Source organism: Spermophilus citellus (genome assembly GCF_964194105.1).
Source record: "Spermophilus citellus genome assembly, chromosome: 3".
Lineage (NCBI taxonomy): Eukaryota > Metazoa > Chordata > Mammalia > Rodentia > Sciuridae > Spermophilus > Spermophilus citellus.
Genome location: NC_138184.1, coordinates 8,454,686 through 8,482,468, shown reverse-complemented (window position 1 = coordinate 8,482,468; position 27,783 = coordinate 8,454,686). Strand labels below are relative to the sequence as shown.

The 27,783-nt window shown below is 40.1% G+C and overlaps 1 protein-coding gene across 1 annotated transcript; it reads left to right on the top strand.

The window, feature by feature from the left end:
* The first annotated feature begins 560 nt into the window (after positions 1-560).
* On the top strand, positions 561-26,581 carry ZNF561 (zinc finger protein 561). Its single transcript, XM_081288343.1, has 7 exons — positions 561-823; positions 1,105-1,188; positions 17,693-17,781; positions 18,385-18,511; positions 19,219-19,299; positions 20,668-20,753; positions 21,352-26,581. Exons 3-7 carry the CDS (start codon positions 17,749-17,751, stop codon positions 22,738-22,740), a joined length of 1,716 nt encoding a protein of 571 aa, XP_081144469.1. The 5' UTR covers positions 561-823; positions 1,105-1,188; positions 17,693-17,748; the 3' UTR covers positions 22,741-26,581.
* Positions 26,582-27,783: the final 1,202 nt, after the last annotated feature.

The window sequence follows — 27,783 nt, the reverse complement described above, 5'->3', positions numbered from 1 at the left end:
AAATCTTTGAAAACCTGATTTTTTTCTTTTTGCAAAACTGGGAGTTGAGCCCAGGGCCTTGTACATGCTAGGCAAACGTTCTAACATGTAACAACTTTTCAAACCCTTTTTGTTTTTAATTTTGAGAAAGGATTTTTCTAAAGTTTCTGAGACTGGTCTTGAACTTGCCATCCTCCTGTCTTGGACTCTCAAGTAGCTGAGGTTACAGATGTGGGCCCGGTTGCAGACAAAATCTTGATGACAACCCCCTTTCTACAGGAACATTAAATTAACAATATGCTCCTCCAAAGAGATCAACCCTCATTAAGGACATATAAATCCAATATTTCTGTTTGGGTTCTGGTGGCAACAGAGTCCTTATCTACAAATATTACTTATATAGCAAAACCAACAGTCTCTCTTGTTGGAGCCTGCAAAAGAAATCCTTCACTGGAAAGGGAGAAAAGCTTTTGTGAGCATCCTGAGGGATGCGTCCCCACCCCCACTCTTGCCTAACCTGTTTCTCCATCCACCCCCGGAGCGCAGGGCCTGGTCCCACCCCCAGCCCCGCCCCGGGGCGTGGGCCCCGCCCGCAGCCCGCTCAGAGGCCTGGTTCTAACTTCGGCTTTGGCCTCTGGACTTCTTTCTGCCTCGGATCCCCTTGATGGGCTCACCCGCGAGCCCCCGGACACGAGAGGAAAGTGTAATTTCTCGGCCCGAAGAGGCCTAAAGTGCTGCTGCCTGCCCGGAAGCGGTAGTGACGTCAGTGGTCCACCGCCTCCTTTCTGGCCCGGTTCGCCCGAGACCTCACTACTTGGTGGTCTTAGGTCTCGGCCCGGCTCTGGTGAGGCGTGGTGAGAGGGATGCCCCGGCGGTGGAAGAGGGTGGTGGGAACACGAGCTTGCCCCTGGCGGTCCCCAGGACCTGTTCCGTGGGGCCGGGCGCGCCCCGCCCGCCGGGCTGCGCGTCCTCCTGGCGTGGCCTTGTCCGAGAGGCCGCCCGGGCAGTCGGTGCCCTCCAGCGCCGGGCTGAGCGGCGTGGTGAGAGCTCGCCCTGGACGCGTGTCCGTGCACCGCGCGCCCCTCCTAAAAGCCTCCGAAATAACCTTTGTGAATTTTTTTCCAGAGGGAATAGAATTTCCGGCACTGGAGTCACGTTGGTTCACACTTGCGTCCTCCTCCGGGGACCCGGCGACTTCTGCGTGTCCTGGTGAGCGCTGGGTAGAAAATGGGTCGAGGGGGCTTTCTCCTCCTTTTTTATGCGAACTAATATTTCATCCGGGAATTTCGCTTTGTTTGTGCGTCATGTATTTATTTGTGACACATTGTACCCTGGTAGAAAGAGAAAGATACTTTCTTAGGTGTCTTGTGAACCATATACAAAGGTACATAGACCCCAGCGCCACTTTCTCCTGAAGAAAAAAGCTATTTTTTTTTTTTGTTGTTGTTGTTTGGATGCTGTAAATGGAACCAGGGCCTCATGCATGCTAAGCCTGCTCCACCACTGAGCAACACCCCCATCCCCGTTAATAACTATTCTTATCTGAACTTTATAGGTCTCTACCTCTGTACCAACCTTATAAGCCCTCCTCCAGGAGAAAAGAATGGAGGCTTTGTTTTGTTTTGGGTACTGGGGATTGAACCTAGGGGCACTCTACCACTGAACTACATCCTCAGTCTTTTATTATTTATTTTTAAATTTTGAGACAGGGCCTTGCTAAGTTGCTGAGGCTGCCCTTGAATGTGCATCCTCCTGACTCAGCAGGAGGATTAAAGGTGTGCCATCCCACCAGCTAAGAAGGCTTTGTTAGACTGGTACTACCAATTAAATTAGCTATTTGATTTCGCCATAGAATAATAAAGTACGTTTTATGGCAAACTGTTTAAGCATACATTGAAATTACAGGCATGATATTATCAGGTTGTTGGTGAGGTATCACCTAAAGATAAGAATATTGGTCTACTAAAACCACAATAGTAACATTTCCTCTAAGAAAATTAAAAATCTAGTATTTACTTTTTTAAAAAATATTTTTTTAGTTGTCAGTGGACCTTTATTTTATTCATTTATTTACTTATATGCAATGCTCAGAATCAAACCCAGTGCCTCACACATGCCAGGCGAGAGCTCTACCACTGAGCCACAACCCCAGCCCAAAGTATTTAGTTTTTTTGAAATTAAAATTCTCCACATTGTTCCAAAATAGACTTTTGGGTGTTACTGGATCTAATATCAATCTCTTCAAAGTTCTTATATTGAAAACTTTTAATGTCTCCTAGGTTCTTTTTTTTTTTTTTTTTTTTTTTTTTTTAAGAGAGAGGGGAGAGAGAGAGAGAGAATTTTTAATATTTATTTTTTAGTTCTCGGCGGACACAACATCTTTGTTTGTATGTGGTGCTGAGGATCGAACCCGGGCCGCACGCATGCCAGGCGAGCGTGCTACCACTTGAGCCACATCCCCAGCCCCTCTCCTAGGTTCTTTGAACTGAAAACAGTCATTGTTGTTTCTCTGTTGACTTTTTTTTAAGTTTTTTTTTTTAGTTTTTTTAGGTGGACACATATCTTTTATTTTATTTTTATGTGGTGCTAGGTGAGCAGGCTACCATGTGAGCCACATCCCCAGCCCCTCTGTTGGGCTTTTTTAATGTACTTTTTTTAAAAAAAAAATTATTTTTAGTTTTATGTGGACACAATATCTTTTACATTTTGTGGTACTGAGGATTGAATCCAGCGCCTCATGCATGCTAGGCTAGGCGAGCGCTCTACCACTGAGCTACAACCCCAGCCCCTCTCTGTTGACTTTTTTGAAAGGTCACATGTTCTTTCAGAAAGTCACAAGTTTTGCTATTTGTTTAAAGTCTGATGGCGTATTAATATTTTCTCCATTTCTTATATATATCCTATAAACTGATGAATGCCTGAATGACTGAGGTAGAGAAAAAAATTCACACTAGGTCTTTTTTTTTTTATTAAAGATATTGATATAGGTTTAGGAAAATAGTTACATATTCAAAGGAGAATGGGGCAATCTTGAAAGAGATTGTAGGTAAAGCAAGGAATGCACATGAGGGCTATCTTCAGAGGGAGGGAGAGCTAAAGGTCTGTTCTGAGGGAAGTTATACACTAATAAAGAGGGCAAATAAATGAATTTATGTAGTGATCAGAATTTTGGAAGTAAAGTGTAATATGCTCTGTTAGTGTATGAAAGTAGGTGAAGGAAAAAAAAAGTGAGTTCTATTTAAGCTGAGATCAAAAGTCCATAGGGGGGCTGAGGTGGTGGCTCAGTGGTATTGTGCTTGCCTTGCATGCTTAGGGCACTGGGTTTGATCCTCAGCACTACATAAATAGGTAAAATAAAAGGTATTTAAAAAAATTAGTGCTCTTAAAAAAGACCATAGGAATTCACGTTTTTGAACTAGGAGGTATGGAAGGAAGTGCATGACTAATTTTATTTCTACAGCTATTTATTTTTGTGAATAGGGAATTAATGAGAATCAGTGATTAAACATTAAAGAAAAAGTTCTCTATGAAAATTCACTTGTTAATTCTCAATCTTAAGAAATGATTATGTTCATAAATAGTCAAAGCTTCTTTGAGTGGTTTTCAGTCCATTTTGGGATTCCCACATCCAAATTAGGGCTCAGTTTCCCTGAGAGAAAGTTCAGACCAGCTAGTCTTGTGTCACTCCTTATATAGGCTGACACATCTAGTAGTTTGATACCACTAGATATTAAATATGATCTGGTACAAAGCTCTGAAGGAACCCTTTGGCATAACAATATCCATTTTACCTTAAGTGTTTGCTACTTAGAGGTCTTGGTGAATTAGCTGGCCGTAAAGAAAAAAAAAATTGATGAGGGTTGTTTTGTTTGTACCAGAGATTGAATCTAGGGCCTACCACATGTCAGGAAAGCTCTCTCCCTCTAAACTATATCTCCAGACTTTTTTCTTTTTCTTTCTTTTTTTTTTTTTTTAATTTTGAAACAAGATCTTGCTAAGTTGCCCAGGCTAGTCTAACACTTGTGATTCTCCTGACTCAGCTCTCCTAATAGCTGAGATTACAGGTATGTGCCACCACACCCAGCTTTGATGAGAGGTTCTGAAGATAAAATTGGTGAGGATGTGTATATTCTGCTGGTGGCAGAGTTTATTGAAGAAGCAATTTGAGCTGTTGGCAATATCTATTAAATATGTGCTTTAACTTTAGAGTAGTGGTTGCAATGTCTGTTAATATAAAACTGAAGACATTTCATCACTATTATTTGAAATAGTCCTCAATTAGAAACAACCAAATATGGCTCAACAGAATAAATAATATTATTGGAATCCTTATTGTAAACAAAAGGAATAAATTAATAATAGATGCCATAGTATAGATGAACTTCAGTACATCATCATTATTGTTGTTGTTTTTTGTCATATTCTATTTTTTGTATGTGTGTGGTATTAGAAATTGAATCCAGGCCCTTGTGTATGCTGGGCAAGTGCTTTACTATGGAGCCATCCCCAGCACTTGTAATTTTTATTTTGAGACAGGACCTAAGTTACCCAGGTTGCCTTAAATTTGCAATCCATCCTGTCTTGGGCTCCTGAGTCACTGGGATTATAGGAGTATACAGTCATACCCAGCAGTAGCATAATTGTCAGTGAAAGATAATAGCCAGGTGTGGTGGCATATGCCTGTAATCTCAGCAACATAGTGAGGCCCTAAGCAATTTAGTGAAACCCCTGTCTTAAGAAAAAAAAATAAGAAGGGTTGGGAATGCAGCTTTGTGGTTAAGTACCCCTGGGTTCACTTCCTGATATAAAAAAAAGTATGTTCTAAACATAGAATGCCTACCTCTTCCAAGACCAACTTCATTAGAAAACCTGTTTATATCTATCTGTTGGTGCCTAATGAATTTCAGCAGATTCAGTGGCTTAGAATAGTACATGCTTCCCAGTCACTTGGGAGGCTGACACAGGAGAATTGAGAGTTCAAAGCCAGCCTTAGCAATGGCGAGACACTAAGCAACTCAGTGAGACCCTGTCTCTAAATAAAATACAAAATAGGGGGCTGGGGATGTGGCTCAAGCGGTAGCGCGCTCACCTGGCATGCGTGCGGCCCGGGTTCGATCCTCAGCACCACATACAAACAAAGATGTTCTGTCCGCCGAAAACTAAAAAATAAATATTAAAAAATTCTCTCTCTCTCTCTCCCCCCCCCCTTTAAAAAAAAATAAAAAAAAAATACAAAATAGGGCTAGGGATGTGGCTCAGTGGCCAAGTGCCCCTGAGTTCAATCTCCACACTGATGTAATTTGCAAAATTCATTTCTTGGCAGCTGTAGGTGTTTACCATAGTTTCTTGAGTTTACTTATAATTTTTGTCATGTGTACCCTTCATTAATATAGCTAGCAGAGTATCTGTACCTCACAGAAGGACTCTTGAAGAGTCTTCCACATGATTATATTAGTTCTACCAGAATGATTTTCCCTGTTGATGAATTAAAAACCAACTCATTTGGGGCCTTAATTACATCTGCACATTTCTAGCCACATTTTCTTGGCTAGAAACAAATCACAGATCTTGTGTATCAATCTGGAGAGGAGCTTATCCAGGGGCATGAATATCCCAAAGTGGAACTCATTAAGGTCCTGTTAGGGTGTATTGGCTGCAGTGTAGGTGTAGTCCACTAGAAGGTAGTGCTCCTGGTATGCTGTGAGCCTGAGTTGCTCTCCAGTCACTAGTCAAGCATGAACGATGCTTATGGCAAAAGCTACCTGAAGTTGGGCCAGTGTGCAGAGGGAATTGGGCATAAAATGCAGTGTTAGCACCTGGAGAACTATGGGGAACCAAGGTCTACGACATAGGCTTCTTATGGGTTGATATGTAGAGCAAGTTGGGTCAGCATGCATCTTGCATTCTGTAATGTACTGTGACTTGTCATGGGGCACTTAGGAAACTCTGAAACTGACGCATGTGCTGATGTGCCCCCAGGTTTGAGTTACACTCACCTGTCCCTTGTAGCCCTGCCCCTTCTGCCCTTTTTTGGATAGAACTTCTAAGAACAAGAGTCTCCCCAATAAAAGCTCACTTCCAAACATATTCTCTCTCTCATTAGCCTCTTGTGACTTTCTTTTGCTCTCCCTTTTGGGGAGCCTGAGGCTGAGAGCAGGGAAGCTGTCCTGAAGCTTGTGTAAATTGTGTCTGTTTTATTTGGTGAACCTGCAAATTCACATAAGCCATCTTAAGTTCAGCTGCCTGCACTGGTCAGGGGCGGCATGGGAGTCTTTGTAATGGCTGGTATCCCTGTTATGAGGACTACAGGAGAATCGATATTGCCTATGGAGCCTGTATTCTGGGCACATGGTGGGGACAGAGCACCAGAGGATGACTCATCATGCACCAGTGGGATCCCACAGAAGTTTCCATCCTTCTTCAGTGTCCCCGTAATGCCCCTGTACTTGGAAAACTTAACACATTCGGGATAAAAGATAAATGTTTAAAGAAACCAGTATTATATTTCATAGCAAATGTTGACCGGGAATTTGAAGCTGAGATGAATATTTAGTCTACTGGCACATTCCACTCTCTGGCTACTCAACTTCCATATTCACCCTTCTACATATATTTTAAGTTTCTTGCAGTAATTAATCAAGTCTATATTTATAGCTAAGAAAATAAGGGAAGAAATCCTAACCCTTCCCAAAGTGATATGATGCATATTCCCACTAGACATGGTATATCACCATCATAAGCCATATTAACTGCTCCTTGTATTTCATCACATTCTCAGTGAATATTGTTACCTCAGGACTAAATTTTAAAATATAACCTTCAGTACTTATGTGTAAAATAAAAATGGAAGGAAGATTGAAGTGATTTGTTAGTTTTGTACCTGGTAGAGTTAATCCAAACTCCATTCCCAAAGGGTCTTCCATTCTTCATTTTTTTCAGTTGAAATTTTCCATTAAGCTTTTTCTATTCAGCATGGAAGTATGTGAGACTTTAAATTTCTTTCTCCTTGCCCCAATTATACAGCTGTACCTCAGATTCTTTTTTTGGTACTGGGAATTGAACCACTGAGCCATATCCCCAGCCCTTTTAATTTTTATGAGACAGGGTTTTGTCAATTTGCTTAGGACCTTGCTAAATTGCTGAGCCTGTCCTTGAACTTGCAAACCTCCTGCCTCAGCCTCCCTAATCACTGGGATTAAAGGTATGCACCACCATGCCCAGCCTGTACCCATTTCTTTTTGGTACTTGGCGTCAATCACTATGGCCAGTAGATCAGCCCCCTCCCTTCATTTTGCCTTTTGTTTTAGATATTTGTGATATATGAAGCCCAAAATACCCAGGTAGCTGTCTCATTTCTAGTTGTGTCCTGAGGGAGGCATTTCCCATTAGGGCTTAAGATCTAGGTTCCTGGAACTGAGGCAGAATTTCTGTCTGCAGAGTCAATTCTACATTCACTGATCAATTATTTCACTCCAGGATTCTGCCTATGGGGAGAAAGTACCATGTAAAGCTGTATGATTGTGTGTGTGCATGTGTGTGTACACGTGAGTTGGGAATGGAACTCGGGGCTTCACACATGCTAATGCTGGGCAGGTAGGTATTCTTCCACTGAGCTACATCCTCATCTCCAAGGTCTGATTTAAAGCATATACTCTTAGCCTTCTGCACATTCCACATGCAGGAATTTGACCAGCCACCAATTGGAAGAAAACATTCTATTGTTGTTGGCATGTACTATATAGGTAAGCCTTCAGTGGTTGCATCTATACTGAGAATGTACAGACCTTTTCTTCCCTTGCTTTTATTTCCTAAATAATACAGTATAACAACTATTTATGTTGTATTTGGTATTAAAGTAATTTAGAGTTGCTTTAAAATATTAGGGAAATGCACCTAGGTGATAAGCAAATACTGTGGGATTTTACTTAATTTTTTTCCTTTAATTCTGAAGATTGAACCCAGGGGCGCTCTGTCACTGAGCTATATATCCTGCTTTGTAAAACTGTTTATTTTGAAACAAGGTCTTGCTAAGTTTGCCAGACTGGCCTTTAACTTGCAATCCTCCTGCTTCAGCCTCCTGAGTAGCTGGGATTATAGGCATTTGCCACTACACCTGATAATATTGTGCAATAAGGCACTTAAGCATCTGGGGATTTTGGTGTCCACAAGGGTTCTGGAGCCAATCGCAGAACAACTACGTTGTATCCTCTGAGACAGAATCTCATCCATTGTGAGGTTTGTCTACAACTTTGTCCTGTGAGTTTTGTGCTCTTTTTCCTGAGATTATGGGGAATCAAATGCAGGGCCTTTTGCATAGTGTTGAACACTATGCTATACTCCCAGCCCTGTACATGAGTTTTCTTATAATATTTCACCTCTCATGTAGATCAGGTACTTCTGAATGGTAACCTAACTAATAAGACTATTTGATTGCATGGATGTATTCCTGTTTTTGTACGTCCTTTGTGGTGAAGTAAATTTTTTTTTTTTTTTTTTTTTTGGTATCAGAAATTGAACACAGGGGTGCTTTACCTCTGAGCCACATCCCTAGTGCCCCCCCGCTTTTTTTTTACTTTTTATTTTGAGACAGGGTCTTGCTCATTAAGTTCCTGAGGCTGGCTTTGTTTCACTTTGCAATCCTGCCTTAATCTCCTGAGCTACTGGGATTATAGGCATGTGCTAGCATGCCTGGTGTGAATTTCTTAATTAGAAATAATGCTATGTGATTTCCAAGATGATAGATAAATTATTTTGTGAATTCACAGATGGTGGTGCAGGCAGCAGTATTACTAATGGAGAGGGAAATCCATATTTATAACATAAGTGTATTATAGTGAGGGTAAATATTTGTCACCTTCATGCTAGTAGAGGTTCAGTGTGAGCAACTTGTAATCAAAATACCTAGTGAAGTGCCTGTCTGGTCCTCTGTAGGGAATGGTGCCATAAGGGACACCTATCTCTGGTTTCTGCTTTTAGCAGATCAGGCCCACAGCAATAGTGTTAGATGGTTCAGCCTTGGTAAGGGCGAGTCCATTTTGTTGAACCATGAATGATGTTATCTCTGCTCTTGAGGCAGTTTTGCTCATGGCCCATTAAACAAACACCCATTGGGGTGGCTGAGAAAGTAACAGACAACTGTACAAAAGTAACAGAGTGCATCATATTGCTCATGTAATTATTAATCATTATTTATTTATTTATTGGTGGTGCTAGTGGTAGAACCAGGGCTTTGTGCATGCTAGGCAAGCATCACACCCCCAGCCCAATTGTCTTATTTCTAGTGGATCACCTTTGGCGGGTATTCACATAGGTCACAGATACTTTGACAGCCTATATCCTTTTTGAGAAGGCCATCTGTGATTAAAAAAAATTTTGCAGATTTGCTTGTCACCCAGTCTTGGTTTTCTACATCCTTGGGCATCCAACAAAACCATTGACAGCTATTGATGAATCATTGTATATACATACCTCTGGCCAAGTGAAGAGCCAAATGTACTGCTTGAAGTTCTGCCACTGGAAAGTGAGGGGGTTTAGTTTGTTTTGGTACCGGGGATTGAACTCAGGGTCACTCAACCACTGAGTCACATCCCCAGCCCTATTTTGTATTTTACTTAGAGACAGGGTCTCACTGAGTTGCTTAGCACCTTGCTTTTTGCTGAAGCTGGCTTTGAACTCATGATCCTCCTGCCTTAGCCTCCTAAACTACTGGGATTACAGGCATGCACCACCGGGCCCACCTATGTGTTTTGTTATTGTTGTTTTTTGGATGTAGAATACAATATATTTATTTTTATGTGGTGCTGAGTGTCTCACACTTGCTAGGCAAGCACTCTACCACTGAGCTACATTCCCAACCCTGGGAAGTGAGTTTTTATTATAATATTCCACCTATTGTGGCATATCTAATAAGACTAGTTGATTGCATGGATATACTCCTATTGGAGTATCCTTTGCAGTGAAGTGAGGTTTTTTTTTAATATTTATTTATTTATTAGTTATTGGCGGACACAACATCTTTGTTTGTATGTGGTGCTGGAGGATCGAACCCGGGCCGCATGCATGCCAGGCGAGCGCGCTACCGCTTGAGCCACATCCCCAGCCCCCTTTTTTTTTTTTTTTTTTTAGTTTTCGGTGGACACAACATCTTTATTTTATTTTTTTATGTGGTGCTGAGGATCGAACGCAGCGCCCCGTGCATGCCAGGCAAGCGCTCTACCTCTTGAGCCACATCCCCAGCCCTGAAGTGAGTTTTTTAATTAAAAATAATGCTATATGGCCGGGTGCAGTATTGCATGCCTATAATCCCAGTGGCTGGAGGGCTAAAGCAGAAGGATCGAGAGTTCAAAGCCAGCCTCAGCAAAAGTGAGGTGCTAAGCAACTCAGTGAGATCCTATCTCTAAGTAAAATACAAAATAGGGCTGGGGATGTGGCTTGGTGGTTGAGTGCCCCTGAGTTCAGTCCCTAGGACTGCCTCCCACCCCCAAAAAAAGAAATAATGCTATGTGAATTCCATGATGAAAGATAAATTATTTGTGAAGACACAGATGGTGGTGCTGACAACAGTATTACTAGTGGCACTGTTACTACAGTCTGACCAGTCCTTGGTCAGTGGTACACCATGCTTCAGCTCTGTACTTTTCAGGTGGTGCATGTCATACAGACACATCTATAAAGGGGGAGGTTTAGGTTTTGTGTTAGTATACTGGGTGAAAGGAAGCCATAGGCATGGGTTGAGGGAAAGGGACAGTGCAATTGAAGATGGTGTTGAAATAGTCTTTGCCATTTACTCATGCAATTTATTTAGGCTCACTGGACTTGCCAGAGCTCAGTGTCTTATGCCATTTCCATTTAGTGTAGATTGATGCTACATATGCCCAAACGTAAGGCAAGGTGGGTCAAACAAGTCCCAGTTTATTTAAGAAGATCGGACTATTTGGTCACTTGATGTCCCACAGTTGTTTATTCTCTACTGTGAGTCAGGGCTAAGCTTTTTCTCAAAAGGAGAATAATTTTCTGCAGAAAATTGCAGATTGATTCCATGCTACTAGAAGTCTGTACTATAAATCTCCTATTGGATATACTAGATCATTTGGGGTAAGTGCTTGAGGAGCTTATAGTATAGCTTGAACTTGCTTCTGAGCATGCTCTTGTTCTGGACCCTCTTGATGCGGGGGGAGGGGTGGAAATTGTTGGGGCTTTTGTTTGTTTGGGCTGTTTTTTTTTTTTTTTTTTTTTTTTTTTTTTGGTCCCTCTTATCAGAGTCTTATTGGTGATTGAATAAAGCAGGTTCAAAGGTGGTATTTGATTAAAAAAAAGGACATTCTGTTGTTTGCAACAACATGAATGAACCTGAAGGATGTTAAGAGAAATAAACCAGGCACAGAAATGCATATACCTCATGATCTCCTTGTATATCTAAGCTAAAAAAATTTGAGCTCATAGAAGTAGCAAAGGGATAAAGAGGGGGCTGTTGTCCAGAGGATATAAAATTTCAGTTGGAATTAGAAAGATCAAAATACCTCTTGTATACCTGGTGACTATTAGTTAATAACATGTTATATCCTTGAAAATTGCTAAAGATTTTAAGTGTTCTCATCACAAAATGAATATATATTTCAAAACAACATTGTATACTATAGTTTGTTGATTAAAAGTAAACAAATTGCATTCCGCTGTCATATATAAATTAGAAAAAAAAAGTAAACAAAGTGCCCCCCCCCCAATTGCCCAAGGCCCTGGGTTCAATCCCTAGCACCACACACCAAAAAAAGTAAGCAAATTATGAAAAGTAAAAATTAACTGCAAATAAAGTGATTTCACGACCCTCAATGTCACACAAAATTACATATAAGAGGTTGTGAGGGGAAAGGGGGAGGGAAACAAGGGAGAGAATTGAACAACAGCAGAGGAGGTAGAGAGGGAAGATAGGAGGGGAGGGGAGGGGGGATAGGAAAGGTAGCAGAATACAACAGTCACTAATATGCCATTATGTAAAAATGTGAGTGTGTAACCGATGTGATTCTGCAATTTGTATTTGGGGTAAAAATGGGAGTTCATAACCCAATTGAGTCAAATGTATGAAAGATGATATATCACGAGCTTTGTAATGTTTTGAACAACCAATAAAAAAATAATAAAAATTTTAAAAAAGACTTAGAAAAAAAAAGTGATTTCACAGTAGGTTATGGACATCTTTACATAGTTCGGGATGTGTGTAATTATTACAGGGCTTTCAAAGAGACCAAGGTTAGTCTACTAAGAAGTCAAAGGAGAAAATACTTCCCTGGAAACTGAGGTTTAGAGTATCCTGGGGTTAAGAGGGTGACTGTCATTTGCCCCCATTCCACGTTTCATACTCTTCCCTGATTGTTTTGTAAATCTTAAAACTTCATATTTTTCTGATGCTTCAGTATTTCTCATCCAAGGCCACCAGATGTGCCAGTGTGGTAAGGCTGGCCTCTGCCACAAATTCTTATTATACCCTCTAACTGTGAACTCCTGACATTCAAAGGCACCAATGGAATCCCTTTACTACTTTTGCTTAATTACCCCACTCAAACTTCTAGTAAACCCCCCCACCCCATAGTTTGTCACCCTCTTTCAGCTGCTCACCTGCTTGGTTCAACCTGCTTTCCCTTGTAGTCCCCTGCTTGACTTGCTGTGCTTTCCTCTCTAGAACCTGTGAATATAATAAATCTTTAATATTATGTGCTTCTCTGAGTGTAATTTCTTGGCCATGTTGGAGTAATCTCCCCTGTTTTTAACACACTGATTAATGCCCTAATTTTCACATAAGAAATTAGGTGAGGTTGATATTGAGGTTGTAAACCCCCCCCCCCCCTTCCAGGGTTTGAACCCAGGTGTGTGCTTTACCATTGAGCCTCATTCCCAGCCCTTTTTATTTTGAGACAGGGTCTCACTAAGTTCGAGACTAGCTTCAAACTTGTAATCCTCCTGCCTCAGCCTCTGTAGTCGCTGGGATTATGGGCATGCACCAGTGTTGTAACTTAATCCATTCGCATAAATTTTTTTGTTTAATTTTTGACAATAACAGCCCCTGTAGTGACGAAAACATTTTTTTTTTTTCCCATGAGAACTATCATAGAAGCTCTTTGGTTCTTAGTTCTTAAATTGAGCTGCAGTTCTGAGCTTTTCACTTTCTGCACAAGCACATTCAGAAGACAGTCCTTTTAGTGATTATTACTGCTATACTGGTTACAATGCACTATTCATTTGACCTTCCAAGACAAGTGTTAGAGTTGATACTTTATCAACCACAGGTACCAACTTGGTTAATATGGTTCAGCTGAATGTGTTTCCCATTGGTAAGGAGCTCAGTTCTTTTATTGCTCAAAGAGTGGGTGAGTGAATGGACTGGAAGGGAATGATTGTGGGCATATTGTAGGTACTGTACTTGGATCTAGATCCCCTTTCTCCCATATTGGGGATTGAGCCCAAGGGTTCTCTATCCTCACCTCTTTTTTTATTATTTTTTATTTTGGGGCAGGGTCATACTAAGTTGCAAGAGGTGCCTTGAACTTTGGGTTCTCCTGTCTCAGCCTCCTAAATAGTTGGGATTATAGGTGTGAGCCACCCCACCGATCAAGACATGTGATTTACCATATGTCGATTTAGCATTTGAAACATCTCTTGTGTAGAGTAAGACCTATAGGGTTTTTGTTAGGGTGAATTTGGTTCATGAGTCATGAACTGTGAATTCTTCAGGGGGTTGTCATTTAAATTTCATTCTGCAGATCACTATTTAGGCTGTTGTTCTATTTGATTTATTGAAGATTTTTTTGTTGTTGTTTTTTCTGGGAACTGAGGGGTAAACCCAGGGTCACTTTATCTTGAAAGTACGTCCCCATCCCTTTAATTTTTTATTTAGACAGTGCCTTGCTAATTGCTGAAGCTGGACTTGAACATGCAAACCTCAGCTTCCTGAGTTACTGGGATTACAGAATTTTCCCACCACATCTGGCTTTTTTTTAAGAGCTAATCTTTTAGCTAGGCACAGTGGTGCATACCTTTCTAATCCCAGCGCTCTGAGACTGAGACAGGAGAATCATATGTTTAAGGCCAGGCTCGGCATTTAGTGAGCAATCCTGTCTCAAAATTTTTAAAAAATCAAAAGATCTGGGGATGTAGCTCAGTCGTAGAGTATATTTAATTCTCAGTACTGCCAAAAAGAAAAAGAAAAAAAAGGAACTCTTTAAAATGGATGTTACAAGGTAATATAAGAAACATGAAGGAATTGTAAGGAAGAAATTAATAAAAATTAAAGCAAGGACTGGGTATATAGTTCATTGGTAGAATGATTGCATCTTCTGTACAAGGCCCTGAGTTCAATCCCCAGCACCACCAAAAAAAAAAAAAAAACAAAAAACAAAAAAAAACACTGATGCAAAAAAAAAATTGACTGTCTTTTCTCACCCAATGAATACTATGGAAAGGTATTCTTTGAGAAGATCCATAAAGTAGACAAGTGTTGGTGGTTTGGCATTCACCTTTTACTGATGTGGGGGAAGAGGGCAGATTTCTTCATTTTCAGAATTTTTTCAACCAAGATGCTGATGAAGCTGATCAGTACTGGAAATGTGTTCTGAATTTCTTATAAAATCCTTGATAATTCTAAACTTGTTGGGTCAAAGGTGAAGTAGTTAATGTTTATTTCCCTCTTTTGCTATCATCTTGCCCCAGAACCAGTTCACAGTATCTGTGCTTTCTAGCCAGGCACAGTGGTGCATGCTTGTATAGCTGGGGAAGCTGAGGCAGGAGGATCATAAGTTTTGAGGCCAGCCTCAGCAACTTAGCAAGGCCCTTGGCAACTCAGCAAGACCCTGTCTCAAAATAAAAAATAAAAACTGCTGGGATGTGGTCAGTGGTATGGATTAAATTCCTACTTAAAAAAAAAAAAGTAATTGTGCTTTCTGTGTGTATGCATGTACAGGACACTGTTTTCTCAGCTGCTTGTTTTTTTTTTCCCCCATAGCACTTACGATTAATATCTCAGTTATTTTGTTATTGTTTTTATTATCCTATAGAACTTTGGATCTTTAAGAACAGGACATTTCCTGTGTATCCCTGCTCTGGATATGCCTACCACAGAAATAGGACTTCCTGATTATTTGGTGAAAGAATGAAAGAGTAAGACAGACCTGAGATAAACTTCTAGTAGCCACAGTAAACAAAGTAGAAACAGGTAAGGTTTTTTTGTAATAATATATTTTATTTTGTCCCACATATTGAAAATTATTTCAGTATGTCATCAATAAAAAAAATTGAGATAATTACATTCTTTTTCTCATACTAAATCTTCATAATTCACTGGACCCTAAAGTTTGATTGTACTTGTTTTGTGTTTATATCTCATAAAGTTAATACAGAGGGGTAGCAGTGGGAGGAAGGGAAAGAGAAGGTACCTGCTTGGCTTTCCTCCACACACCTGTGCCTGGTTGCTGTGCTTTTTGCCACCAACCTGGGCATGCTGCTTCCGGTCCCCCAGAGTCTATTCTGCCCTACTGCTGGCTGCACAAAATAGATGTCCCCTACCAGTGCTGCTGCTGGGTGTGGTGCTGGTGGCAGCTGTGGCATGGCTAGCAGTGGGCATGTGTACCTATGAGACTGCCTCCTGTTGTGAAGGAGTTGGTTGCAATTGGCTGCCAGCTGGTGGGTAGAGTGACTTGAGAAGGAAGACTGTTTTCTGTTACCTGCCAAATCAGTGTGCATTGTGGGCCAGGATGGCATGGCAGAGCTGGGGATTCGGCCCTGTTTGTGTGGAGCTGGAGGGGCCCCAAAGCCATTGCCTGAGACTGCATAGCTTGGAGCTCAAGGATGAAGGTGTGTCCTACTGTGCCCCTAGTGCCTAGGTCAGCATTGCTGACTCTACCTGGTACCAGGTGGGCAGTGCCTGCTTGTGCTCGTCACAGACTAGTGGTTACAGGGATAGCTCCAGTCACTGGTGCCACCATTACCTGCTGTGGATGATGATCCCTTGTTCTCCGGTTCTTGCAGGTGTCTACTATCTCCTAGCCAGCCATCATTCATTTGACCTACCCCCATCCAGAGTGAGAGATATGGCCTCCATTCTCCTGTCTTCCCTCCCCAATTCCTCCTTTCTCTCTGTTTTTGATCTCATGCCCATCCTACAAGAAGGCCATTTCCTGTTCTCAAACTAGTATTTCTAAAACGAGAATAAACTTGCTTTATTTTTTTTAAAAGGGGGGAAAAAAGGTATGCCTGTAATCCCAGCATTTTAGGGGGCTAAGGCAGAAGGCTCACCAGTTTGAGGCCAGCATAGCAGCTTATCAAGGCCCTAAATAGTGAGACCCTGTCTCACAAACTAAAAGGGGTTGAGGATGTGACTCAGCAGTCAGTGACCTGGGTTCAGTCCCTGGTACCAAGAAAAAGCAGATTCAGGAACTGGGGATGTAGAGTACATGCTTAGCATGTGCAAAACAGGGTTCAGTTCCCATTGCATACATATACACACAAATAGATTCAGATATCCAAGTTATTCCAAACATATTTGAGAGTTTTCAGGTAGCTAAATCGTGTTCATCTTTTTATTCTGATTTTAATTTATTAAGCAAAATTATTTAGTCATACTAGATCCTTAAGAAGTGGTCAATAACATTTGGGGTTAGTACTACTGAATTATAATGTATAGTTACAAGACTACCTTCTAGTCATGTGGAGAGTAGTAAGAATCATAGGAGATCAGGCTTTTAGGATAAGCAGCAGCATCCAAGTCCTGTTTGACAACTTCCAAACTGGATGATACTAGCCTAATTATAAGTGTTGTCTGAATTGTAGGTTTCTTCAGTATTAAGTATGGTAATGGTAGGATGATTATGATAATTATCTGAACTTATATATAGAAAGGTATTAGAGCAACCTCTGACAAATACCAGTCTTGTCAGTATTTGTGTAATTGTACTTGTTATTGAATACTCCATTTTTAGTGGCTTTCACATATGTTAACTATAGAGAGAACACTAATGTATGATGTTTAATGACTGATGTTTGATGTTGATTAATGATTGATATGAATGGGACTCCACATAACCCTGTATGAAAAGGAATGGAGATTGCTTCTGTCCACTTAGATTCATACGCTGCCCTAAAGTGGTCTTGGCATCAGGGAAGGGAGCATTCAGGCACATTTCACCATCAGCATCCCAGGATGGCAGCCATTGATTTGTCCCATGGTAAGTCCTTATTGATGCTCTTTTTCACACTCTGTTTTAGGTCTCCCCTGCAGAATATAGAGTCCAATGGATGGTGCTTCAGCAGTCATGCTGCTGATTCATTTAGGAATAACTGAAGTGGGACATAGAATGTTGTCTCATAATTCATCTCCCTGGTGTCTGTGCTTTGGGAAGAGGTGCTGCATAATCTTCATGAGTTCTACCACCATGGGAAAATAGAGTTATATGTTTTCAGGGCTCAAGTTTTTTTTTTTTTTAACCTATAAAATGAGATCATTACCCTTTCCCCAGTGGGCAGCATGGCTCAGAATTGGCTTCCTGGGCTCTAGGTGAGACATGTCATGGCTATTGTGGCATTTCATGTTAATGTTGTATATTTATGTGGTTTTTGAGTGTTTAAGATTATGAGGGAATTTCCATGTAGGATGGAATGACTTTATAGCATGTGAATATAAGAATTATGGGCAACTCTGGGTTCTAATGCCATCTTTCTTTTCCATTAGGCCTTCTTTCCACGGAACCAATCTGCTTTTATGAAGAAAAGACAAACGTAGAAAGAATGGTGACTGACTACCAGGCAAATTATTACCAGGTAAAAAGAAAGGGTGTCCTTCCACAAAGTGGAATACTTCTGTGCATTAAAGACATTGCCTTTTAGAGAGACTTTATTTTAATGGAAATACAGCCCCATTTAAGGACTGAGTCCTCATTTGAATTTCCTCAGGGAGTGGAAGCCTCAGATTGGTGAGGTGTTACCTTGAAAATCATCCCAGTATTTCAGTAATTACTTTGATCCTCATGATGCCCACTGCATGTTTCTCATTTTGCTGAGTACTCTGACAGATGGTGAGGCAGATTAGTGTCCTTTTTTCAGATAATTTATTCATTAGCATTTATCTGCAGTGTGCTCAGGAGTGTGTTAACAGTAGAGACAGGTAGGACAAAAGCTCCTAGACTAGGTGTGCTGAGATTAATTCACGTTTAACAAATGATGTTCAAGGCATATATAATGGTAGGTGGTTAACAGTGAGTGAGTTTAGATAGAGAGAGGCGTTCCTAGGGCCATTGAACACTGGGGATGGAATATGGGAGACCTCAGAACCATATATAGGTATTAAGCCCCCTTTCCTAATTCTCCAGTGAACATTGGTGGAAGTGTTAATTGGCTCAAACCAGCATGTGTGTAATGGTTTAGGATTCAGTGACCTTTGATGATGTGGCTGTGGAGTTCACCCTAGAGGAGTGGACTTTACTGGACACAACTCAGAGAAACCTATACAAAGATGTGATGCTGGAGAACTTTGAGAACCTGACCTCAGTAGGTAAGGCTGTCATTATTCCTTGTAATTTGATATGGAACAGATGTATTTCATATGCTTATTATTGTCTTACAGAATTGACTGTTAATTCTGACTATAGTGGGAAATAACACATAGTTCCTGATATAATACATTTTAATCTACTGTGGCCATTCTTCAAATGTCATCAACACCATGACCTCACTAAGCCTGTTAGGAATATACACTTTCCTTCCACAACTTTGAAATAACTATATTGGAAACTTGGTTTGAGGCTTGGTTGTCTGTTTTGAGAAGCACTCCAGATCAATCTAATGCACAGTAATGTTTGAGAACCAGAGGGAAGAGTTGCTGTCCCATGAGAACAAATATCATTTTGTTAGATTTGCTTTATTTTCTACTTGAAGATAAGTCTTAGTGTCTGTAAATGTGTATGTCAGCTTTCATTGACTATCAGAGTTTAGAGATAACCAATCTTTTGGGGGCACAGAAGTGGAGAGACATGCCTTTTTCTTTTTTCTTTTTTTCTTTTTGGTGCTTGGGATGAAAATAAGGGCCTTGCACATGCTACGCACATGCTGTATCAATAAGCTATACATTCAACCCATATTTTTCCATTTTACCCATTTTGAAATAATTGCTTTCATTAGAACTATAATTCCTTAGTCATAAGAAGGATTGTCATCTCTTGCATGATCCTCTTCCATTCATGCATCTTTCCACCTGCACAGGATATCAGTTCTTCATACCTAGTCTGATCTCCTCGTTAAAAGAAGAACAGTTGAGGACAATGGAAAGTGAAGTTCTTCAATGTGAGTAAGAAGAACTCAGTTTAATGAGGAATTTTTTTCCCTAGTTCTGAGGATTGATCTCAGAGGCACTTTACCTTTTAGCTACACCCCACCCCTTTTTTATTTTGAGACAGTTGATCTTCCTGCCTCAGTGTCCCAAGTATCTGGTATTATAGGCGTGTGCTACCTCACCCAGCAATATGGGAAGTTTTTGGTTTTTGGTTTTTTTGTTGTTGTTGTTCTTTTTTTTTTTTTTTTTTTTGGTACTAGGGATTGAACCCAAGAGCAACTCTACCACTGACCTGGATCCCCAGTCCTTTTTATTTTTTATTTTGAGACAGGATCTCAGTAAATTGGCCAGATTTGTCCCAAAATTGTGATCTTCCTGCCTCAGCCTCCAAGTAGCAGGGATTATAGGTATGTGCTATACATATGAGAAAAAATTAGTTTGCTTTTTGTGTTTGGGATTGAACCCAGGGGTGCTTTAATACTGATAAAGTAAACAAGGAATATTTGTTATTTCCCACCTTCAGAAAAGATTGGGAATTTCTTTATAAAGAACCAGTATAAATGAGAGATATTGAGAGAAATAATTTGCATCCAGAGGGAGGAATTCCTTTGGAGAGAGAATCTAAATACCATGAAGCTCTCAAAAAAGCACATTTCTGAATATATAACTGGATAACTTGATAATTTGGTTTAAACAATTTTAGGGAAATATGTCCCCAGCCCTTTTTATCTTTTAAGAAGGGTCTTGTCTTGTTACGTTGCTTACAGTATTGGTAAGTTTCTGGACTGGCCTTGAACCTGTGATCCTCCTGCCTCAACCTTCTGAGACACTGGGATTACAGGTGTGCACCCCCATGCCTGGCTAATATGGGAAAACATTTAAAGGTGTACTTTATTTCTAAAGCTTGAAGCCATTTTCCTCAGAATTTGAGATCTTCCACTTCCTATAACCTATTACTTTCAATCTACTCAAACATTCCTATAATTCTCACAAAATTACCCATTCTGTTCCCTCTTTTAAGTTTATTGTTTCAGTATATGCTTTTCCTAGTTCTTACTTTCTTTTTCTGATAATCTTCACTTTAATTTTCACAGAATCAATATGAAATAAGCCATCTAAAATGTTGACCTTGTGTCCTTATTGCTGTTTTTTTTTTTTTTTTTTTTTTGGCAGTGCCTGGGATGGAACACAAGGGGATATGCTTGCTAGCAAGCACTCCACCTCTGAGCCACGCTCAGCTCTATTGCCAAATTTTTAATATACTAAAAATCCTTAAATCTGATATTTAATTTGCAAACAAGGACAGTTGACCCCTCATCATTTTTAATTTCTATCTACTATTTATTTCTTCAAACCCTTACATTTCTTTTGTTGTTTAGCTTCAGAATTGGAACTCCAACCTAGCACCAAAGGGTCAGAGCTTCAGAATGACTGTATGACACAAACTTCCATTGGGATACAAACGGTAAGATTAACAAGGGGTATTTGTTATTTATTTGTTATTTCTCACCCTTAGAAAAGATTGCGAATTCCTTTATAGAGAACCAGTACAAATGAGATATTTTTTTAAAAATATTTATTTTTTAGTTGTAGTTGTCAATGTCTCTACTTTTTCATTTATTTTTTTATGTGGTGCTAAGGATTGAACCCAGGGCCTTGCACGTGCTAGGCAAGCACTCTACCGCTGAGCCCCAGCCCCCAAATGAGAGATATTTGAGAGTAGTATGTACCTAAGAGGAAGCAGTTCCTCTGGAGAGAGATTTTGAACATCATGAAGCTTGTTGCTTCAGAGCTTTCTCAAAAACACATTCCCAAATATGTAACTAGACAAATTGACATGTAGGTTTTAAACAATTTTATGGGAATATAGTCTTTTTACAGTTGGAGTCAGTGGCACAAGATTTTGATGAAAGGATCCATTATCCAATTTTTAGGAAATAAAGAGGCCAGGAAATCTGTGCATGAAATGGAAATTGTAAAAATTATAATGTCCATGGAAATGTCTGGGTAAAATTTATTTCACCTTTCTGAAATCCCTTAATCTTCATTCATGCATTCATCAGCAGGCAAGCCTCAGTGATGGAGGGAAACTGTGTGACTATAAGTCATGTGGAGAAGTACCCATTGAACAGTCATGCCTTATGACAGATGTGAGAATGCAAAATCAAGGATACATTTCTGAGGGTAATGGGTATGGAGAAAACATCCTTACTCTACATAAACAAACCTCTACTGAACAGAACCTTTCTGAGTTGAATCAGTGTGAACAAGTCTTCAGCCTGACTCCAGATATGATGTACCAGGGAACTAGCATGACAGAGAAACCCTTTGAATACAGAGACAGTGGGGAAGCCTTCTTTAATCAATCATACCTTCAGGCAAATATGGGAACTCACAATGGAGGAAATCCGTATGAATGGGAGAAATATGGGAACGAACCTATTCATGCCACAGACCTTGATGTACATCTTCAAATTCTCAATGCAACAAAACCCTACAAATGGGAGGACTGTGGAAATGGCTTTCCATGTTTTGTATGCCTTAATAATCCCATGGGAACCCACACTGGAAATAAACTCTGTGAATGCAAGGAATGTTGGAGAGCCTTTGCAGTTTCCTCACACCTAACTCAGTATGTAACAATTCATACAGGAGAGAAATCCAAAAAATGTGAGCAATGTGGGAAGTCCTTCACTACTTTTTCTCAACTTTCTGCACATATAAAAACCCATAATGGAGAAAAATCCTTCCAATGTAGGGTGTGTGGCAAGTCCTTTAAAAATAACGCATACCTTAATGATCACAGTAGAATTCACACTGGAAGAAAATCATATAAATGTGTGGAATGTGGGAAAGCCTTTCTTCGGTGGTCAGGCCTGACTGAACACATACGAGTTCACACTGGAGAGAAACCTTATGAATGTAAGGAATGTGGGAAAACCTTCTCTAGATCTACTCAGCTTACTGAACATATAAGAACACACACTGGAATCAAACCCTATGTATGTAAGGAATGTGGGAAAGCCTTCACTCAGTATTCAGCCCTTGCTACACATGTACGAATTCACAGTGGAGAGAAGCCCTATGAATGTAAGGAATGTGGGAAAGCCTTCACTAGGACTTCAGGCTTGATTCATCATGTAAGAACTCACACTGGAGAGAAGCCTTTTGAATGCGTTCAGTGTGGGAAATCCTTCATTACTTCTTCTCATCGTACTAAACATTTGAAAATTCACAGTGGAGAAAAGCCCTTTGTGTGTGATATATGCGAGAAAGCTTTTATATATTCCACATCCCTTAACATTCACATGCGAACCCATACTGGAGAGAAACCCTACATATGTAAGCAATGTGGAAAAGCATTTGCTGTTTCCTCCCGACTAAACAAACACACAAAAATTCACACTGGGAAGAAGGCCTATGAATGTAAAGGTATGGGTGTTACTATATAGCCCATCTGTTGTGACCTTTAAAGTTGACAGTGACACCAAAGATCATCAGATTAGTCTTAATTGCCTTGTATGGGTTGTAATGGTTCAGATTATCCTTAGATGCCATCCTGATAGTATGAAATAAGATATGTTGATCCCCTGGAACTTAAATATTTTCTTTTAGTAATGTTTGGGATCAACCACAGGGTTGATGTACCATTGAGCTACATCCCTGGCCCCTTCCCTGTTGCCCATTCACAGATACCTGAGTCTGAGCACTTGTGGATCTTAGGTGAGGTCAGTATTGCAGGTTGGCCTCATCCTGGTGCTTGGACTCATAGTTACCGTAGCATTAATACATGCTATATGAGATAAATGAAGATTTGGTTCTTATCCCTTGTTGATAAGTGGCTGCCAGTGTGGCTTATTCATGTGAAAATTCACCAGACTCCAAGATGATATAGGACACAGGTGAAATGTTGAAAGACACTCCTCCAAGCATATCCTCTAATCCCACTGATCTCCCACTGAGCATGCCAAGAAGGAAACCATCCTTACCTGCTCTTAATGGCTAGTCAATATTCATAGCTGATTATCCCTACATCCTCCTCTTATAAGATCTAAGAAATTTACTGCTTTGCCTGCTGGGTTCTTTGTAGATCCAAGCAGCAGTGTCTTTGCTAGTATAATCTAATTTCTGTTTCTGACTTCAGTTTTTGTTTGTTTGTTTTCCCATTACTGGGGATAAATACAGGGTCTTGCCCATGCTAGGCAAGCACCCTGACTGAGCTATATCCCCAGCAATTTTTTTTTTAATTTCATTTCAAGATAGGGTCGCACTAAATTTCCCAGACTAGCCTATAACTTATGATCCTCCTGCCTCAGCATCCAGAAGGGTTGAAATTATAGGCATGACCACCATGCCCAGCCAACCCATGATCTTTTTATCAAATAGTTGTTCAACAACATTTTTAGTAGAAGCTTTCTTAGTTTTTGTAGTATGTTTAGACTAAAAGTTTTCCAAATCTCCGAAGCTGTGGTTCCTTTTTGCTTAATATTCTTTCTTCAGTTCAGCTCTTATTTTTTGTTTGTTTTATTCTTGTACTGGGGATTGGACCCAGAGGGGCTTCACCACTGTGCCACATCCCCAGCCCTTCTTATTTTTTTGATATGGGGTCTTGCTGAGTTGTTTAGGGCCTCACTAATTTGCTGAGGCTGGCCTTGAACTTGGCAGTCCTCCTGCCTCAGCCTGCTGCATTGCTGGGATTGTAGGTGTGCACTACTGTGCCCACCTCAGCTCTTACCTTTTGCATTTTAATAAAGGTGTCAGGAGGAACCAAGCTACTCCTTCAACATTTTAATTATAATTCTCAGACTTTCAGTTGTAATACTTCCAGGTTCTACCTTCTATGAAATGCTAGAATATAGTTCTACCAAGTTCTTTACCTCTGCCTTTCAAGGATTGCATTTTCTCCATTTTCTAATAATAGTCCATTGCCAAGTGACACTTCACCAGAATATCCTTTAATTTTTTTTTTCCTAGCATGTGCTTTAAAAAATTTTCAGCCCTGATACATTACTGAATTTCAAAGCTGCTTGCACATTTTTAGGCGAAACCACACTTTCAGTTCCAAAATCTGTCATATTTAGCTTAGGCCACCATAACAAAATACCGTATATCAAGTGGCTTAAAAAGTGATTCTGTTTTGAATAAATAAGCTGAAATGATACAGAAATTTATTTTCTCACATTTTTGAAGGCCAGAAGTCTGAGATCAGGAGTACCAACTGATCACCTCACCAGTCAACTTCTGGTGAGGCCTCTGTTTTGCCAGCCGCCTCAATGTGTCTTCATGTGATGGAGACTAAGAACAAGGTCTCTGTCCTCTGATAAAATCATAGCCCTGTTGGATTTGTTCTCCACTCTTTTGACCTCACTTCAGTAAAGTCCTTTAAAGACCCCACCTTAAAAGTCATATTGGGGTTTAAATTAAACATGAATTATTCGAAGTTGCCACTTTAGGGCACATAAACACATAGATTCATTTATTTGGTTTGTCACCAAGCAGTCATATCTATAGAGAATGACTATTATTTTTCTAGTTCAACTGTTATTTCCTTTTTTTAATGAGTATGATCTCCAGCACAATACTGACCAAAAGTAGTAAAAGCAGCATATTGTTCTTCAAAGTTCTGATGAGATGCTCTCCATTTTATTGACTTATTAGGTTTTACTTTTTACCCAGTCTGTGTATAAAGATTTCTCAATATTCCTTAGTTTGTGAGGCTGCATTCCTCTTGGATTTATTAATTGCCTTCCCTGCATCCTGTGATCATGTTCATTCACTGGTAAGACTCAAGTACCTAGAACTCCAATTGGCCTATAATGCCTAATAAGTACTTGAATGAGTGAATGAATGAAAGGACTCTCAAATGTGGTCATTTAATGATTTTTATTATTATTTATTGATTTAATTTAAAAAAAAATATTTTGAGACAGTGTCTGGCCAAGTTGCTCAAGGCCTTGCTGAACTGCTAAAGTGTGTGGACTTGTAATCCTCCTGTCTCAGCCTCCCAAATCTCTGGGATTATAGGCATGAGCTACCATGCCTGGCTATTTTATTTTTTTAATCTTAACACTTTAAAACTTTTTTGTGCTGGTGATCAAACACAGGGCCTCACACATGCTAGGAAAGCAGTATACCACTGAGCTATACCCAGCTAGTGTTAACTTTGTGTTCTTAGATCCACTCAACTTGGACATAATGGATCATCTTTAAAGGTAACTTGCATTTACTAATGTTATAAAATCTTCTCACAAATATATGTTTGAATAACAATGGCATGTGATTGTTCTGTAACAATATGTGCTTAGCATATGCAAGGCCCTGGGTTCATTCCCCAGTATTACCAAAATAATAATTCAAGAAAGACTTGAAAGATATTTAGATGTAGATTATGACAGTATCATACATTGCATTGGGGAATATTGCCATGTTTTCTAAATTCTTAACTTGGTGATTTATCCTGTTGATTTATTCAGATCTAGAGTAATTATTACTGTCTTAGGTACCCTTTTTCTACAATGATTTTAAAGCATTTGGTCAATTTCTTTTATGCTTATAGGACAACTAGGGTTTCCAATCCCATCTTACACATTGTGAGTTAAAATTTTCTAGGCATGTTTTCATTTTCACTTGTGCAGCAAAAATTTGCGGGTTTTTTTTTTCTTATATTTTTAATGTTTACTGGTTGGGTAATTAAGTTTAGGTTTCTTGTATTCTGGAATGATTTCTTTGTGCATTTTTAACTTGTGTTAATCTTGGCAAATATTTAGTTTTGTGATTTCTTTCAAAAAATATTTGTTTTGAAAAAATTAAACTTTCTCATGTTTTCTATTCAATTCTTTTTTTGATATTAATATGGCTATATCAGCCTGATTTTTTTTTTTTTTAATTTCTCAGTCTCTCTGACCCTCTGTATATATTCTGTTTGTTTTTTGGTGCTGGGAATCAAACCTAGGGCCTCATGCATGCTAAGCACGTGCTCTACCTCTGAGCTACAGCCCAGCCCCAGAGGTGTCTTTATACATACTTTAGTAGCTGGAGTTTTAAAAAAAAAATCGAATACTTGAAAAATCCTAACAATCCTTTTCTTTTATCTCGAACATTTAGTCCATTATGTATAATATAATTAGTAATAAATTTGGAGTAATTTTTAGCATCTTGTTTTTTCTGTTTGTCCTTGTGCTTATCTGTATTTGTACTGGTATTTTTCATTGAGATTACTCTACTCTTGGTGTTTTAAATTTAGGTACTCCATTACTTTTAGTTGCTATCTAAACCATTAAATTCATTAAAAAATTTTAATTCTTTGTTAATGCTTTTTCTTTCTAACTAAATGGACCGGCCCATTTGCATTCATATTCCCATGATACCCCTCCTGAGCTTCACACATGCAGAGACCCAGGAGTAGGTGCATCCTCACACAAGCCATTAAAAACATCTAAGTAGAAAAAAACAACAGGACCCTTGACCAAGACCCAGCACATCCTGTGACAGATTACAAACAACCACAAATTCTTTGAAGTTGCTCCCATCAGAAGAGGGAGTGTTTCATTTTCCCTTGAATTGATCTTGTGACTTTGACCAATAGAAATCTGAACTGTGCAAGTTTGTCCTCAAGAGGCTTCTACTAATAATAGATTTGTTATTTCCAGCTACTAAGTTTTGGGGATATTTGTAAATGTCAAGCAATAACCTACTGATAAATTGGTTCATGATATATATCAGGAGAGCCTTCAGAACCAAGCTCAGTCTTGAGAATTGTGTCAATAGTGATGGAGGAACTGGGTATCTCCTTGTAACCTCAGATGAGAAAAATCCTGATTCTAACTCAACTTCATAAGTTTAGGGGCCCAGGGCCCTCGCAAAAATGGGGGCTTGAGGAACGGTTGATGGGAAAGCTGAAAAGTGGAATGCTGTAAGTTGTAATTTTCAAAAGCACTGTCAGAACCCTTTAGCCTCTGCCATTCTTCCCGTTGACCCCTGAACCTGACTGGATGGACTGAGGGTGCAAGATTGTGTGGAAGCCCCCAGAATGGCTGTAATCAATAGTGATTCTAACACCATCCAGAGGCCCATAGTTGCTAGAGCAAGACTGCCATTCCATATTAAATTCCCTACCAAGCAAGGGCTCTCTAGAAACGTGGGCTGAAGCGGGAGGAAATCCGATGGGTCGTTTCGGGTGGGACAAGAACACCCCCACGGCCGCCTAGTCCCATTTTCGCCCTAGCCCCGCCCACACCTAGTTCTACCCTCGGCCTTAGGTTCTGAGTGGGCGTGGGCCCCAGGCCCCATCCTCCCTCACTGCGCGGCCCACGTCTGAGCTGCCGAGCACCGCAGAGCCTGGCGGTGAGCGGAAGGGACGTCAGTGGCCCTGCTGTCTCTTCCGGCCGTGCTTTTGCACGAGAGATTTTTTGCGTTCGCCTGTGTGATGCGGCTACGCGGTAAAGGGTGGGTTGCGGGACGGGTTTCGCCGGGGAGCCTCTGTATAGAGGCCGGGC

Bases quoted from the DNA above. Each gene is read 5' to 3' on its own strand.
- ZNF561 (XM_081288343.1), top strand. From the start codon at position 17,749: ATGGTGACTGACTACCAGGCAAATTATTACCAG. The intron at 18,512-19,218 runs GTAAGGCTGTCA...CCACCTGCACAG, and splicing joins TGAGAACCTGACCTCAGTAG to GATATCAGTTCTTCATACCT. The intron at 20,754-21,351 runs GTAAGATTAACA...TGCATTCATCAG, and splicing joins CTTCCATTGGGATACAAACG to CAGGCAAGCCTCAGTGATGG.